The following is a 17,480-nucleotide window of genomic DNA, read 5'->3' as shown; positions in this document are numbered from 1 at the left end:
ACTTTTCCCTCTCATTTAAAACCATTTTCCGTCCTGAATAATATTTCCTCTCTATTTGTAGTCCTAGAATCTTTACGTTTCCCATTAAAAGCCTCTCTCCTAAAGAATCATGCTTCCCCTACCACTGCTTCCTCATGTTAAGGTAGGAATGAAGTCTACCTCATAGGTTACTCTGAGAATGAAGTGAGTTAAGGTATGAAAGACTTTGATACCTGAATATACTAGGTGCTCAATAAGTGTTAGGTATTATTGTCAAAATCAAATGAAAGACTCTGTGTGAAGCACTTTGCAAACTGTAGAGTACTTTAGATAGACTTGTTATGTTAAAAAGTAGCTAACAAAAAGTCAGGGAACCAGGAGGAGCAAATTAGGAACTTGATCAGGTATAGAAATATTAGTATCCATTTCTCTTTACTTGTTCTGTCTAAAGAGTATGGATACCTTAGATTAAGTTAGCTTTAAAACAGCAGTTTTTCCTCCTTCAGTGGAGCAGAACTATTTTTGCTCTATTGAAGAAGTTTTTTGGGAGATTAATGTGGAAGATCCCTTCCTTCCTATCCTCATCCAGGACACTCAAGTTTATGTATGTACACATTGAAAGTATTCCAAGAGCCTCTTACATTGGTATTGAATTTCATACTTCTCAAAGCATCTTCACAACCATCATGACATTTGAGCCTCGTGATGTATATTTTATAACATCTAGCATATATATATATTCCCAATTCCAACAGCTATTGAGTTTATTCCCAACTTTTCTGATTTACAAACAATTCTGTAGTTTTCAACCTGTTATTTACATATTTCAGTGTATATATAAATTTTTCTGCAAAATTGATACCAGATACAAAATTACTGGATCTAAGGGCACACACATTTAAAATTTTATATTGCACTATCACTCTTTACAAAAAGATGTACTAATTTGAGTCCTAGTAACAACATATGAGAGTGCTCCATGTTCCACATCTTTCTCGACATTAGAATTTACCAATCTTTCTTTTCCTTTCTTTTTTAATTGTGGCATAATATGAATAGAGGTAGGCCCCCAGGTTGCAAGCAAACAGCTCACTGAATCGTCACAAAGCAAACACAGCCATGTAACTGCCACCCACATCAAGGAGAAAAACTTGTTTACCCTCCAGAAGTCCTACTAACTTCCCAGTTACTGTTCCCATTGTCCTCAGCAGAAGTTGACTTTTAAATTTTATAAAAATGGAATCATGCAGTATATATTCTTTTGAGTCTGGCTTCTTTGGTTCAACACTTATTTGGGTGATTTAGCTCTTGTATGAGTTTTTGTGCATTCATTTTCATTACTTTGTATTGAAATTTATTTGTGTGTCATTATGGTTTTAATTTGCATTTCTCTGATATGTGTTTGGATGCTTTTATTGCTTATTTAGATAGGTACTTTTGTGAAGTCCCTGCTAAAGTCTCCTGTCTGTTTCTCAATTAGGTCTTTCCTGGTTGATTGGGAGAAATCGTTGATATATTCCTCATATGAGCCCTTTGTTTATCATATACGTTACTGATCTTTTCCTACCTGTGCTTCCTTTTTCTTTCTTTTAATGGCTTCTTTTGCTAAACAGATGTTTTTAATTTTAATGTAGTCCAGTTTCTCAAGCCTTTTCTTTATGAATCATGCTCTTAATCTTTTAACTACCACCATGACCATGACGTCAATTTCCTATGTTATTTTTTTTGAAGTTGTATTATTTTATTTTCCACATTGAAACCTAGCGTCCACCTGTAATTCATTTTTGTGCATGGTGCGGTTTCCCACCAGATGTGTGGTCATCATTCAGTTTGTAGCAATTATTGAAAACATTAAACTTTTCATACTGTTTTTCAGTTCCACCTTTGTCATAACTCAAGTTTCTATATATTCATCGGTCTACTTCTGGGCCCAGTACTGCAGCTTTGATCTTTTGTCTCCTTTTGTATTGATACTGACAATGTTGAACTTTACTTGAGTTCTGTAGTCCTAGAAAACAGGGACCGTTAAGGAAATCCCTCACTCCTTGTTCCGGTGAACTGCTTCCTTTAAAGGATCACCCTAGCCCCTATGAGTATTCATAGATAACCACTGCCCCCATCTCCCAGTTTGACTTGACAGCACCACTTGCCACATAGTTCATCCTAAATTCGCCTGGCGATTGAAGTGTCTATCTATGGTAGTTATCTTTATACCAAGAAAAAAATTAAGCTTCTCATATCTCTATGCCAAACAAGTAGTTACAGGTTGGAGTCAGGTGCCCAGTCTACTTTCCCATAGAAACAGGGAGGTGGGGATGCTATCTTGCTTGATGTTTACATTTAAAAGGGATGGCTCCTATAAAACTTAAGGAAAACACTCCTGGGTTGTAAAACTGTCAAGAGGCTTATTTAGCTTTGCTACGGATTTACATAAGTCTCAAAGGGATAGAGAAAGAGTTTATAATTACAAGCTCTCTAAAGGAAATGCTCTAAGAACAGAGAGGTCGGGGAGGAAGTCTCTTTCCCTTTTGGCACCAGGGAAATTTCAGTTCTTTTAGATTTATAATTAGCCTTGTAATTTCTCCCTTTTGTAATTAGTTTGTAGTAATAAGAGTCAAACATAGGCCCTCCATATTCTCACTCTTGATCTGATAAATGGCTAGCTGAACTATTTATCCCCACTGATCCATCAAAACAAAGTATTTGGTAGCTGAATTGACTGAACATTAATTAAACTTTCCTCCCACAGGAACCTAAACTTTGATGTACCCTTAACCCAAGCCAGCACTGGCATGTATAATAGCCCTTCCTTACCGCAAAGAAGGACACTCCCTCACCCTGGCTTGCCTCTCCCAAATGAATAAGTGAATGAGTGAATGAATGAATGAATGAATGAGTAAAAAGAAAAGTCTCTTTTTGCCTGACTTTTCAGATGTTCACAGGGCTCCCTATTACAATAGTTTCCCTCCCCCTCTTGTAATAATCTTTTCATATAATGTCTTTCCCAAGTCCAGATTTGTTTTGGTTTTTTTTTTTGACAATACCATGCTGTATTTTTTTTTTTTTTTTTTTTTTTTACCATGGCTTCATAATAAGTCTCAATATCTGGTGGAGTAAAATTTTCCACTTTGTTAATACCCTAGGACAGAGTTCTAATTTTGGTGAATCTTTCCTAAAGAAATAATCCAAAGTATGTAAAATAATTAATATCTATCATATTATTTGTAAAAATTAAAAGTGCTTTCATAAATTATGATATATTTACCAACATAAAATAGTAAGCTTCACTTAAATGAGTAACCAGATTAGCTAATGGTGATTCGAGAACAACCAGCACTCTAACCAACAATTCTTTAACTTAGGAGATGTGAGAAGGGGGGCGGGGAAGGAAATAGATTGAAAACAGTGCTGAAAATTCATCAGAAAAGCAGAAATTCTGAAAAGGTGCTGGAAAACAAAGTGCAGATAGTATTCAACTGGCAGAAATATGAGAGCAGAGAACACCAAAATTATATGGAGGAAAAAACTGATGCAAAGATATAGATGAATGCAAAGTAGTTGTAGAGATACGGTAATCTTGTGTTAATAAATTCAGATGTCAGTAAGAGGCCCTGTATAAATCCTCAGAGTAACTGAAGTAATCAGCATAGCTAAGTATCAATTCTATACCATATTCCCACAGCTGAACTGTTAGTGGTGATATTACACTCCCAACTTGAACGCCTGATTGTAGGAATTTTGGCACAAGACTTCCAGAGGAGCTTGGGACGGGAGAAGCAAAATAAATCATGATCCATTCCTGCCTCTCCCCACGGCAATAGACAGCTCCCATACCCAGGAGCTAAACTACCTGCAAACTCCATACAAGCTCACCCTCTACATCTTCCCTCAAACAACAGAGGGAAGGTTCCTTCTGTAATCAGAGCCTGTATCTACATTCAGACAAAGTTGGACATTGTTAAATTGCGATGGGAAAAAAATGTGGATAGCATAAAGTTCTGAAATGTGTGTCTGATGCTTACCTCATAGGTTTATTATATTCTCTCACGGTGTCCTTTTGGCATAGAAGATGGGAAGAAAAAGTTTGGAATTGAAAGACTGCTAACTTCTAATACTTACTCATCTGCCTATCCACTCCATGATGTAAGTATAAGCTTGGTTTTGAAATACTGAGCCCATTTTCCCTCTGACATTCAGAGGTCGCCTTGTTGGAAGAGAGAATCTTCCCTTTGCTTCCTTTTTTATGACAGGTTGCTTAATTCTTTCTCCTGTTGGGAAAATCCCCCAAAGACTCCCTAGTTCCCAGCTGAGAAATTTACTAGCTATGCCGAAACACATAGTTAACTTTACACTGTGGTTTCAATGGAAATTTATTTTTAAAAAATATTACATTTGTATGTGAATTTTCTTTAGAACCCATATTGAAAAATAGCAGTTTTATTAAAAAAAACAAACAAAAAACAGTGCAGAGTAGAATATTTGGAAATTTCAATCTGAACCCATCAGATCTTTTCTCATTTATGAAGTTTTGGCTTAAGTTATATGCATTTATGTATCCGTTCATTAGATACATGATTGGTTTTAAGTACATGCATACCTCCTTTTCTTGTGCCTTGCTTTATGGCACATTGCAGGTATTGGGGTTTTTTGTTTTTTTTTTTTTTACAAATTGAAGGTTCCTGGCAACCCTGTGTCATGGAAGTCCATTGGCACCATTTTTCCAACGGCATCTGCTTACTTCATGTCTCATTTGAATTTTTTTGGTTTCCCATTGCATATAGAAGTTGTTTACACTAAACTGTAATCTATTCAGTGTGCAATAGGTTATGCCTAAAAACGGTACTTACCTTAATTAAAAAGTACTTTATTGCTAAAAAATGCTAGCCATCCTCTGAGCCTTCAGCAAGTTGCAATCTTTTTGCTGGTGGAGGGTCTTGCCTCCAGATGGCTGGGGACTGATCAGGGTGGTGATTGCTGAAGGTTGGGGGTGGCCATGGCAATATGTTGAAATAAGAAAATGAAGTTTGCCATATCGATTTGACTCTTCCTTTCACAAATGATTTCTCTGTGCAGAGAGATGCTTTTTGATGAACGAGGTCTGTTCCTTACTGTCTAGTTGATTATCTTTGATATGTTTTCTATAAATAGAGTACAGCAGAATTTTCCAAAATGGGTGGCAGTTTTTAACAGGAGTATCAATTCCGGTGAAATTAACTTCAGTTGTTAGAGAAACCATCCTCCTTCCCCAAACCCCGCCTCCCTCCACGCACATTTGGCAGAAGATCTAATAGGGGATTAAAGATTCAATATAATGGCGTGGTCATTTGGTAGAGAGATATATAGTGGGTTAATAAACACTATACAATGCATTCTCTGTCAGTCTTTCTTCACAAAAGGGCTCATTCCGTTTTAGAAGATTTTGAGGTTTGTTTTGTTTTTAGGGCATTAATTCTCTTCTTACTATTACCAGGTCATTAAGCCAAATTAATATCCTCAGTCACCAGCAACTTTAATCTGTACATCCAGCCTTCCCGCAGAGTCATTTATGATCACTAGAAGATGAGTGGTACTTAGCTGTTGTGAGAGATAGTTATAACTTACTGTTAGTTTTACTTTTTTTTTTTCTATCCTGAATGCAAGGTTAGGTACTGGATTTTCCCTTCTGTGCATTAAAGAATCATTTTTCAAGATACCCAAATAGGCTACCTTTTTAATTTATTTCAATTTTCAAGATTCAGTAGGATTAGCTACAGAAGAAGAAAAAAGTTGGAATCTAGGTGATATAAAATCTTACACCTTATTATATTGAGATTTTCACATGTGCTTAATTTTCAATTGGGTATTTATTCATGTTGTCTTCGGCAGTTCATTTGTCTGGGCAAACAGTTAAAAGAATGTGTTGAACCACCATGTGTAGACAGTACTCTGCTATGTCCCGAAGGGATATTTTTTTTTTTTAAGATTTTATTTATTTATTTGAGAGAGAGAATGAGAGAGAGAGAGAGCACGAGAGGGAAGAGGGTCAGAGGGAGAAGCAGACTCCCTGCTCAGCAGGGAGCCCGATGTGGGACTTGATCCCAGGACTCCAGGATCATGACCTGAGCCAAAGGCAGTCGCTTAACCAACTGAGCCACCCAGGCGCCCTCCTGAAGGGATTTAATAAGGCAACTCAGTATGTAAAAATGGGGGAAATGCATGAAACAGTACTGAGGAAATACTTTCTTTTTGAATATCTGTAGGGTCAGTATTGGAAGCCTTCAGAACCTCCCAATCCTGTCAACGAGAGGTACATACTTTGCCAGAATTGGGCCCGGTTTTCCTATTTTTACAAGGAGCAGCCTTTAGATTTGGTTAGGTAAGTTCCTTAACATAGTATCAAACTGATTAAAACTTGATGTGATTTTTATTCACGATGGCATCGCATTCCCTTTCTTTTACCACTGTTTTCATCCACAACATGTTACATCTTCCCAGTTTTGTATCCACACTATCATGTAGTCATTCATTTGAGAATAGAAAGCTGTTGCCAGAATACCTTTAACTACCATGCAGAAGTAGCTCGGTAGTTGGTATTTAGGTAGGCTGGGTTCAGATCCAAGTTCTTCCTCTTAGAGGCTACAGAAACTTGGTCAAATTATTTAATCTCTATGAAGCTCATCTGTAAAATGGGAGTAACAATGGCGCTTTCCTTATGGGGCTGTTTAATAATGAAATGAGACATGTCTATATTTTTAGCATAGGGGCTAGCACTTAGGGCTTCATACGTATTAGTTTTGTTTTTCTGAGTCCGGGGATTTAGAAACTAGCAGAAAGCTTGTGCACAGAGGTCTGTGTGCGTGCATGTGTGCGTGCGTGTAGATCTCAGAGATCTGTGAAGGCACGTGTTCCGTGACCTCAATTCTTTAGACAGTTTCATTGGCTAAGCAAGAAGCCTGCCATTGCAGGTTCCTGCTTTGAACCCTGACAATGCCCCATACATACAGGATGTCAGGAGACTCGTGCCAGGATTTCAGTAAAGGAACAATCAGATGAGACCCCTGGTTGCTACACACCTGGTGTTTCACTTGGGGGTTTATGCTGGTAATGCTATGCTTGCACAGCATCACAGTGTCCTTTTTATGAGGCTGATGCCCCCAAGTCAGTAGAACAGTTATCTCAAAGATTTTGTTTAAGGCAAGTAAGTGGAGATTTTTAAGAATAAATGAAAGGCAGGTAGCATAGATAAGCTGGTACTTTCTGTAAATCATTATATGAACTCTTTGTTGGATAGATGTTTTAATTGTTTTGGATAATGGTCATTTAACAATTCAAATAGTGAAGAGACTTGCAAAATGTTAAGTGAATTTCTAACTCTGTCGAACTTGGCAGAAGTAATTGCCCTTGATTTGGTATATCCATTCAGTTCTATTTTTTTGTGCATGTATAATGAAATGCATACACAGTCATATTTTTTCCTTAGAAAAAACAATGGCATATTTATTTACTTTTTTGCTGTCATTTTCTTTTTGCGCTAAATAATATATTATTGGTACTCCTCCTGTGAATACACACAGATCTATCTCATGCTTTTTAACAGAACACAGAGTGCCATATTATAAATGTTGCAAAATTCATTTATCTGTTTTTCTGTCAGAAAACAGGCTGTCCCAGATTTTTCACTGTTACAAACCTGCTGCTAAGGACATTTGCAGACATTGGGCCCTTGGAGAATGTTTTCATAGCATATTTTTAAAGAAGCATAGTCATCAGAATGAAGGTTTACATAGTTTATATTGCTCAAAATATATTGAAAGTATGTATTCATTTAACGTTTTTAAACTATCAACAGGTGTTTCTACTATGAGTATTCTCCAGCGATTTGTATTTTTGACCATTTTTGACCGTGGGTATATACAAACACATTACATCTGGGGTCAGTGGGGGTTATATCTGTAATACTTTGTGAGCCCTTGCAAATTTCCTTTTACAACAAAATGGAAACTCAGATATTTAATCAGGTGACAGTGCCTAGCATAAATTTAATAACTTTTAAAAGTTTTTCATCTTCTTACTATAATAAGTTCTCATTTATAGCAAGCTATACTGCTTTTCCATTTCAATAGTAAAATGATATTTTTAAATAAATGTAAAATTTTAACCCAAGTTTAATGTAAAGAACTGATAACTTAGGTGAAAAATTTTTTAGTTAACTTAAAAGGCAAAAAAGAAAACACTGTGTTATCACAGAAGTAGCAACTACAGAAAACAACTATTATCCCTAGGGTTTCTTTTTAGTGTTTATGTAAGATAATATTCTTTTTCTAGGAACAGACAGTGAAGTATTTAGGGATAAAGGACCATGACATATTCAACCAACTTACTTTCAAATGGCTCATCAAAAGATATCTACATCTATATTTATATCTCTATCTTCATATATATATATATATATGAAGAGAGAGAGGGAGTTATATGAAGAGAGAGAAAGTACAAATGGAACAATATTTTTGCAATAAAAGAATTAAAGAGTATATGGAAGTTATCTAAATTATTCTTGCAACTTTTTCTATATATATGAAATTATGAACAAATGGAGACTTTAATAAAAGGAGAGTACAGAAGTAGTAGATCCACACATATATAGTCAATTGATTTTCAACAGAGGTACCTGGTCATTCACTGGGGAAAGGATAGTCCTTTAAACAAATGATGTTAGAACAAACAGAAATCCATATGCAAAACATGAATCTTGATCCTTTCCTATACAGAAATTTAAACTAGCTTGAAATGGATCAGGGAACTTAGTGTAATGGCTAAACCTATAAAGCTTCTAGAAGAATGTTTAGCAGAAAAATTTGTATGGCCTTGGGTTTGGCATGGACTTTTCAGGAAAGACACAAAAAGTACAATTTAAAAATATATAAATTTGACTTCATAATAATAAAGTCTGCTCTTTAAAAGACACTGTTGTAAAAATAAAAAGGCAAACCACAGGCTGGAGAAAATACTGGCAACACACATATGGACAAAGGACATTTAGAATATTTTAAGGAACTCTTACAATTCAATAAGACAAAATCATTAAAAATGGACAAAAGATTATAACAGATACTTCACCAAAGAAAGTATTTATGGATGGCCAGTTAGTAATCAAAAAATACATAGCATCTGTATCCACTAGAGGAATAAAAATTAAAATGTCTGTCATTGAGATGCTACTACACCACCCACTATTATAGCTAAAATCTAAAAGATTGAGAGCAGTGAGTGCTGACAGGGGTGTGGAGCCGCTTGAAATCTCTAAGTGCTGCTGGGATGCAAAATGGTGGAGAAATTCTATAAAGAATTTTACAGTTTCTTATCAAGTTAAATATGCACCTTTTTTTAAAGACTTTATTTATTTATTTGACAGAGAGAGAGACAGAGAGAGAGGAAACACAAGCAGGGGGAGTGGGAGAGGGAGAAGCAGGCTTCCCGCGGAGCAGGGAGCCCAATGTGGGGCTCGATCCCAGGACCCTGGGATCCTGACCTGAACCGAAGGCAGACCCTTAACGACTGAGCGACCCAGGCACCCCAAATATACACTTTTTTATGACCCAGCAATTCCCCTACTAAGTCTTTACCCAAGAAAAATGAAGCATATGTCCACAAAAACACCATTATTTGAATGTTCATAGCTTAACTCATAAGAAAAACCTGGAAGCAACCCAAAGGTCCATCAATTGATAAATGGATAAACAAACTATCATGTATTCAGACAATGGATATTTTTCTCTGAGATAAATTACTGATAAATGTAACGTCAAAGGATGAATCTTCAAAGCATTTTGCTAAGGAAAAGAAGCAGGCCACAAAAGCTTGCATAGTCCTATGTTTTCATTTATAAAACATTATTCTGGAAAAGGCGAAACTATAGGGATATAAATTAAAGTAGTAGTTGCCCAGATCTTGTTATTGGGGAAGGGGTTAACTGCAAGGGTCTCAAGGGAACTTTTTGAGATGATGGAAATGTTCTGTATAGGTTGATTGTGGTGGTGGTTATATTGCAGGGTTGCAGGATTGCGGGGTTCTTGTCTCATGGAGTTGAAGGATAAATCTTGTGGAAAATAGGGTGAACTGAGAGTTTATTAAGGGAAGTTGAGAACAGAAAGGGAAGCTCTCTAGTCAGGGGTTCCGAATGGGTTGCAACTGAGGGCTTTTATGGTCGGTCTTTTATAAAAAACTGACCAGGGAACTTGGCAAATATCTTGTCTGTAACATTTAAGAAAAACAAGGTAGATTTGTAAATATTCTGAAAATATCTTGTCTATATTTAGAACAAACAAAGTGGATTTGTTATGTTTTCTTCTCTCTAGTTAATATCTTGTATATAACATTTTTTCCACATCTGGAATTTCTTTTTTTTTTTTTTTAAGATTTTATTTGTTTGAGAGCAAGAGAGAGCATGAGGCAGGAGGCAGAGGGAGAGAGAGAAGCAGACTCCCCACTGAGCAGGGAGCCCGATGTGGGGCTCCATCCCAGGACCCTGAGATCATGACCTGAGCTGAAGGCAGACACTTAACTGACTGAGCCACCCAGGTGCTCCAACACATCTGGGATTTCTGTGAGCCTGGTCATGTAACCCCCTACCTAGCCTCGCCTGTCTCTTACTTAGTTACGAGAGTGCATGCATTTGAACTTAACAAATTATACACTTAGGTATATTTTATTATATATGAATTACACCCCAATCAATTTGTATAGAAAACAAAACAAAATAAACAAAAACCCCACTCCTCTTAGAGGATTAACTTTCTGGGATAGATGGTGAGATGGGTTTAGTGAAGAAACTCAGAGGGGGAAGGGGTAATTCCTTCTTGGAGAAATGAGCACCATTGGCTTGGAGGAGCTGCAGTCCTTACACAGTGACCTGGACAGTGTTGAAAGCTGTTCCCCAGGGACACCTGGATGGCTCAGTTGGTTAAGCGTTCTGCCTTCGGCTCATGTTACGATCCCAGGGTCCTGGGATCGAGCCCTGCATCAGGCTCCCTGCTCGGCAGGAAGTCTGCTTCTCCCTCTCCCACTCCCCTGCTTGTGTTCCCTCTCTCACTGTCTCTCTCTCTGTCAAATAAATAAATAACATCTTTAAAAAAAGAAAAAAAAAGAAAGCTGTTCCCCAAAGATATTCCTAGTATAGGTGAGGCATGTCTGGGGACTCCTCAGGATGCCTGGAAGGAAATGACGCAGGAGATGGGGGTCAAGGCCTGCAGTTGTGCAAGTAGGAAGTGGCAATTGGATGTGGATTCCTAGATTAACACTTAATGTGATCTCATTTATATACCAGTCATTAAGCTATTGTTCCTCAGCTGCAGCCCACCTTTCTATAATCTGCTTTGTGAAATTGAGGCTAGAACTCTGAATATCACCAGTATGCTTTGCCAGTTAGCTCACTGCTGGGCTCTGCCAGCAAGAAGCACCAAGGAGACCGAAAGATGGGAGGAGGAAAAAAGGGTTTGTTTCTATTGTTTTTTTTATGTGTTTCCTGTTTGCTTCCTGTGAGCATTTCCCCAACAATTCTTTCCTGGCTGTGGCCGTGCGTTCCTATTGCTGTGGCTGAATGCTCTTTACAGTTTTGCCAACACTTGCAGATCCAAGCCCATATCTGTTCTGAGATAGCCCACCAGCTTGCCATACCTCCTCCTCAGAGACCTGGGTCCCAGCCGCACAGGCCCCCTCCTGTGACGTTAGAGATAGCACCACCAGCCACGGACACCATCTTCTGGGTTGACTTTCAGCTTGGGGCAGCACCAGGTTGTTGATGATAATTTTGAGCATCCAGTCAAAGTGTGAACCTGTTTGACAGCTCTATATATTATTTTCCCCTCGCTTCCATAAGCCCCTTATTTTTTATATTGATTTTGATTATCCAGTTAAGAATTTGTTTGACTTCTCCACTGTTTTTACCCTCCTAGTAATAAACAATCCGTGGGAAGTTGTGTTACTCATTACAGTTTCTCCCTAGACTTAGCGTACAGAATGATTTTCAACTGAACCAGTATTCACTGTTTTGGTTGCAAAATGAGTTTCCAACTGCAGCACTCGTTCCACATTTACTAGTTGTCCCTCATCATTCTTTCGCCAAAGCCCTTGGAACTGGATCCCATGTCTTTCTAACATTCCTCCTTTTTCCTTCCCAAAACTCTGCCCTTTTCGTTCCTGGCATAATAAGGCTTATTTCAGTTTGTTTTCAATATTAGTTAAAACCGAGGGAAGTGGCACTCCTTCCCAGATAACTTTCACCCATTTCTTGCCCTCTTCTTTCATTCCTTATCCCTTATAGCTTGCCAACTTCATTGTTTCCTGATTTATCTTTATCAAAAGAAGCAGATATATGTATTCTCTAAAATTTCTCCTTGTTAAACAAAAGCGGCATTTTATATAGACTCTTCAAGCACTTTGCTATTTTCACTTAACAGTATATCCTAAAGATCAATGCATGAATTCATGGAGACATCGTCATTTCATTTTTCTGCTTTATGGTACACCATTATGTGTCCTTGGGCATATTGTTGGGAGTATCTTCAAGGTAAATCCGTATGTGTGAGATTGTTGGGTTGCAGGGTAAGTGCATATGTAGTTGTGTTAAAATGTGCCAAATTCACCATACGGTACATCATTAGTTTTTGATGTAGTGTTCCATGATTCATTGTTTGCGTGTAACACCCAGTGCTCTGTGCAATGCAGTACTATATGGTGACTAACATAATTTTAAAAACAAACAAACAAACAGATAAATAAAATTTAAAAAATTGCCAAATTCCCTCTCAGTGGGATTGGACTATATGGAATTCCCACGAACAATGTATGAGAGTGCAGAGTGCACTGTCAAGTTTTCTAATTCTTGCTAGCTGATGGGTGAGAAATGGTATTTTAGTGTAGTTTTAATTTGTATTTCCCTTAATATGCAAGAAATTGAACATCTTTTCATATGGTAAGGGACATTTTTGTAGCTTTTTAATGAATTGTATATTCATACCTTTTGTCCATTTTTCTTTAGAATTTTTGCCTTTTTTAGTGTTTTTAAGTTTTTTATATACTGAGGTTTTATAACCCTTTATCTATAATACGTATTCCTAATATTTTCTCTAAGTTTGTCATTTGCATTTTGACTTTGTTTATGGGTTTTGTTTTTATTTGTTTGTTTGGTTTTTGCTATGTAGAAGTATTTTCTTATTTTGTATGAAGTCAACTTTATCAAAATTTTTATTGCTTTTGGATTTTTAGTGACAATGCTTTGTTTTTTAAAATTTTATTTATTTATTTGAGAGAGAGAGAGAGAGCACAAGTGAGGTGAGTGTCAGAGGGAGAAGCAGACTCCCTGCTGAGCAGGGAGCCTGATGTGGGGCTCGATCCCAGACCTGAGCCGAAGGTAGACATGAAACGACTGAGCCACCCAGGCGCCCAGACAATACCTTTTTTGTACACACAAATTATAGAGGAATTCTCCTACATTTTCTTTTACTTGCATAGTTTCATTTTTTGTGTTTAGATTCCTGATCCATTTAGAATTTTTCTTACATATCATGTGAGGAGTGGATCTACTTTTATCTCCTTGTCCCAATACCATTTATTAAGAAGTTTATTGATGTCTCAGTGATTTGTGGTAATACCTTTATCTTAAACTAGATTTCTTAATGCAATGGAGTTTCTTTCTAGATGTTCTGTTTTATTCCTTTGATCTAACTAGCTTCTCATGTATCAGTACCAGGCTGTTTTCATTATAGCACCTTTGCTACAGTATGTTTTACCATGTAGTACTATGTAGTATGTTTTAAAATCTGGTTGGGCTAATACTTCATCATAGGTTTTACTCTCAGTGTTTCCTTGTACATTCTACATATTTATTCTTCCATATAAACTTTAGTATCAACTTGGCTAGCTCTTTACTAAAAAGCAGAATGTTGGTATTTATATGGGGATCACATTAAATTTACAAGTTAACTCAGATAGACCTGATAGTTTGATGATAATTCAGTCATCCTAATCAAGGAGAAGGCATGTCAAGGAAAAGATACGTCTTTGTTCAAGCCTACTTTTGTGTTTTTCAGGAGTCTTGTAGATTTTTCTTTGTATAGGTTAGGCAAATTTCTTAGGTTTAATGCTAGGTATTTTATATTTTTTGTTGCTATTATAAATTATGTATTCTCATAATCTATCTTCTAACTTGTTTTTATTTATATACTGAATGCTATTGATTTTTGCATCTTAATTTTATATTCTGACACCTTGATGAATTCTTCACTGAATTAGTTTTTTCATTGATTCTTTAAGGTTATCTAGGTATATTACCATGTCTTATTTATTTATTTATTATTTTTAAAAAAGATTTATTTTTTTATTTGAGAGAGAGAGAGAGAGAGAGCACATGCATGAGTAGAAGGGGCAGAGGGAGAGAGAAACACAAGCAGACTCCACACTGAGCAAGGAGCCTGATATGAGGCTTGATCTCATGACCCTGAGATGACAACCTGAGCTGAAACCAAGAGTTGGATACTTAACTGACTGTGCCACCCAGGTGTCCCACCCTGTCATTTTTAAATAGAAATAGTTTACTTTTTTCTTTACCAATTCTTAGGTCTCCAGTTATTTTCTTTTGTTCAGTTGCATTGGCTAGTAATTCCGGAACAATATTAAATAGTAGTAGAGATAGTGGGTGTCCTTGCCTTGTGGAAATGCCTCCAGTGTGTCCTCATGAGTAGAAAATTATTTTGTCCTTGAACATTACTTTCTCATTTTGCTAGGAAGCTCCAAGAGTTTTGTTTGCTTGCTCGTTTGTTTTAAAATCTGATTGTTTTAACACATTATGTTTTGGAGGTGATTGCTCTAAGTCAGTTTTTCCTGGTTCCTACTGGATCCTTTCAATGCATAGCTTCTGTTTTTGTTTTGTTTTTTTTTCTTCTGGAAAGTGTTCTTGGATTATAGTTTTAAAATATCAGCTCTTTTCCAGTGTTTTTGTTTTCTTTGGACTCCACTTATATGTATATTGGTCTTTTTTTGTCTGCCTTTATATCAAACAATTTCTCTGAGACTCTTTTTACTTCTCCATGTCATTTTCATTTTTCTGATAGGTTTCCTGTTTTTCTTACTGTCTTTTATAGATTTTCACTTAATTGTCCCTTTATTCTCCCTTTTGAATACCTCATAATTTCAGCATCAATTCTGATACAACCTTTTGCAATTTTTCTTTTTCCTCTCTTTATGGAGTTCTTTCACCCCTTGTTTTATTTATTCCAATTCCCACACTTATTATTTATATATTTCTGGTATTTTCTTATGTTTTCAATTATTTATTTGAGAAAATTTAATTCAGTTTGTAGTGCTTTATTCCACTATTTATTATGTTCCTTTGGGAGAATATTCATTAGCTGAAATTATTTGTTTAACATCGTTGGTTTTTCTTTTTCTTTTTTTTTTTAAGATTTTTATTTGTTTATTTAACAGAGATAGAGAGAGAGCATAAGTAGGCAGAGTGGCAGACAGAGGGAGAGGGAGAAGCAGGCTCTCTGCCAAGCAGGGACCCCAATGCGGGGCTTAATCCCAGGACCCTGGGATCATGACCTGAGCTGAAGGCAGCCGCTTAACTGACTGAGCCACCCAGGTGCCCCACATCGTTGGTTTTTCTAATATAGTTTTGTATAGATATGGTCTGCTTTTGTCTATTTGATTCTAACTCACAGTGTTTCAAGCATTAGAGTGCACTCTTCTGCTAGCCCTTTACTATTCCATGTAGTTTCTTTTATGGGTGATGGTGTGTGGTTATTGTCTAGGATCTACAGGATCCCTCTTATTTTCTTCTTTCTCTTTCCTGCCACACCTTTAAGGAGTACCACCATTTACATCTGACTCTTCCCCTGCAAGTGTTGCTTCTCTGAGGCTTCCAGTCCTGCTTATTTTCAGATCCCTGCCTTTTGGCCAGTGCTATGAATTACCCTATCCCAAAATGTGTTCAGTATTATGACATTTAATTACATCTTTCTCTCCCCCTGGCGGTTATTTTGTCTGTATTTGTTTATTGTCTGTACCCTGCTTTACATTTTTTTTTTTTTTACTGGAACTTCTTAAGCATCTTCTTCCTTGCTCTCTGGTACCTCAGATTTGTGACAACAGGTGGCAGGTCCTCTCTTGGAACTGGGTTTTTTTCTTATAGTTAATTTGAAGATCATGGTATTCTCTGTCATGATGCTGAAAGCCTATATTGGGTGTGCTTCTATTTCTTTTCCTTGTTGATTTTATGGTTTTAGGAAAAGTTTTAGAGACTTGGTAGCACTTGATAGCAAGATGATAAAAATAAAAAACATCCTTAAAAAGAGAGTAGGTAATCAGATACGTGGTTTTGATGGTTATGAATATATTCACAGGAAGACACCCAAATGCATAATAATTATAACAGAGCGATACTCCCGAAAGAACAGAGCACGGATGAAGAAGCACCTACTTTTGTGACAAGCTCAGGGAAAGTTTCACAGCACTTATTCTTGAGCCGTGTCTTGAAAGATAAGTAGTAAGTTCCAAAGTAAACAAGTTAGGTAAGAATGTCTCAGGCAGGAAAACGTAGTGTAGAGCACTGGGCTGAGGAAGAACACTGGGCATTTAGTTCTTCATGTAGGAGTAGAAGAAGGCGAGACTTGAATGTTTATCAGCAACATCATGCAGAACACTGCTAAAAGAAGGGATAAAAACCTTTTGAAGCAGGAAAAGGACATGGTTCAGTTTTTGCTTTAGAACCATCACCTCATTGGAAATAAGATAGTTGAGGGATGGATGCAAGACTGAGGTCAGGGAAGCAAGGAGGCTATTAAAAATTTTCAGGAATAGGTATTGACGGTCACATGCAAGATATTGGTAATAGGAAGAGAGGCGACTATGGATTAGAAAAAGATTTTTATAACAAAATTTATTTCATTTAGTGGATGATTCAATATGGAAAATTTCAAAAAAAAAAAAAGGAAGACAGGATGCCTTGGGATGGCTAGAAAGAGATTTAGAATTTAGGAGTCTGATTTCTGAGATTTCACATAGTTCATGTTACCTCTACACCAAACTTCAGTTTCATGTTCAAACATTTGTAAATAGTTTTGCTGTCTTTTGGGTACCGATCATTTTGTCATATTAGATTTTATTTTTAAAGAGAAAGGAATACTGAGGTTGCCATCATTGGTTTATCAGTCTTCAGTGTTATATGCCCTCTGATCTTATTTTTTCTTTCCAATTTAAGAGCACTCTCTATTTTTCTTTTGATATCACCTATTCTGAGTGGTTTAATACTTAATATATGCCTATATAGTAAATAGCTTAGAATAAACATTTATATTGAATATAATGGTGTTATTCAAATGCTATTAAATGTAACAGCTCAGTGTCTCAGATGCCATAAATTCACGCTAAAAATGAACCCCTTTTAATTAAATGTTTGCATTTGTTTGCTCATTCCTCAAGCCCATACTCAGCTCAATTATATCATCATTCTTTTGATTATTTGCTGT

At 36.6% G+C, this 17,480-nt stretch overlaps 1 protein-coding gene across 3 annotated transcripts in view; it reads left to right on the top strand.

Annotated features, from left to right (window-relative positions):
• ANO5 (anoctamin 5) overlaps nucleotides 1-17,480 on the top strand; it is a 106,808-nt gene that overhangs the window by 46,973 nt on the left and 42,355 nt on the right. For all 3 annotated transcript variants that reach the window (XM_073904849.1, XM_073904848.1, XM_073904850.1), the window contains 2 exons: nucleotides 4,009-4,122; nucleotides 6,219-6,334. In XM_073904849.1, the coding sequence (XP_073760950.1) occupies nucleotides 4,009-4,122; nucleotides 6,219-6,334 (230 nt within the window). The remainder of the gene's footprint in view (nucleotides 1-4,008; nucleotides 4,123-6,218; nucleotides 6,335-17,480) is intronic.

The sequence above is a fragment of the Callorhinus ursinus genome, unplaced genomic scaffold, assembly GCF_003265705.2.
Source record: "Callorhinus ursinus isolate GAN/ISIS: 27379988/994484 unplaced genomic scaffold, GSC_fseal_2.0 scaffold21, whole genome shotgun sequence".
Taxonomy (NCBI): Eukaryota; Metazoa; Chordata; class Mammalia; order Carnivora; family Otariidae; genus Callorhinus; species Callorhinus ursinus.
This window is presented reverse-complemented; position numbering and strand designations above follow the sequence as displayed.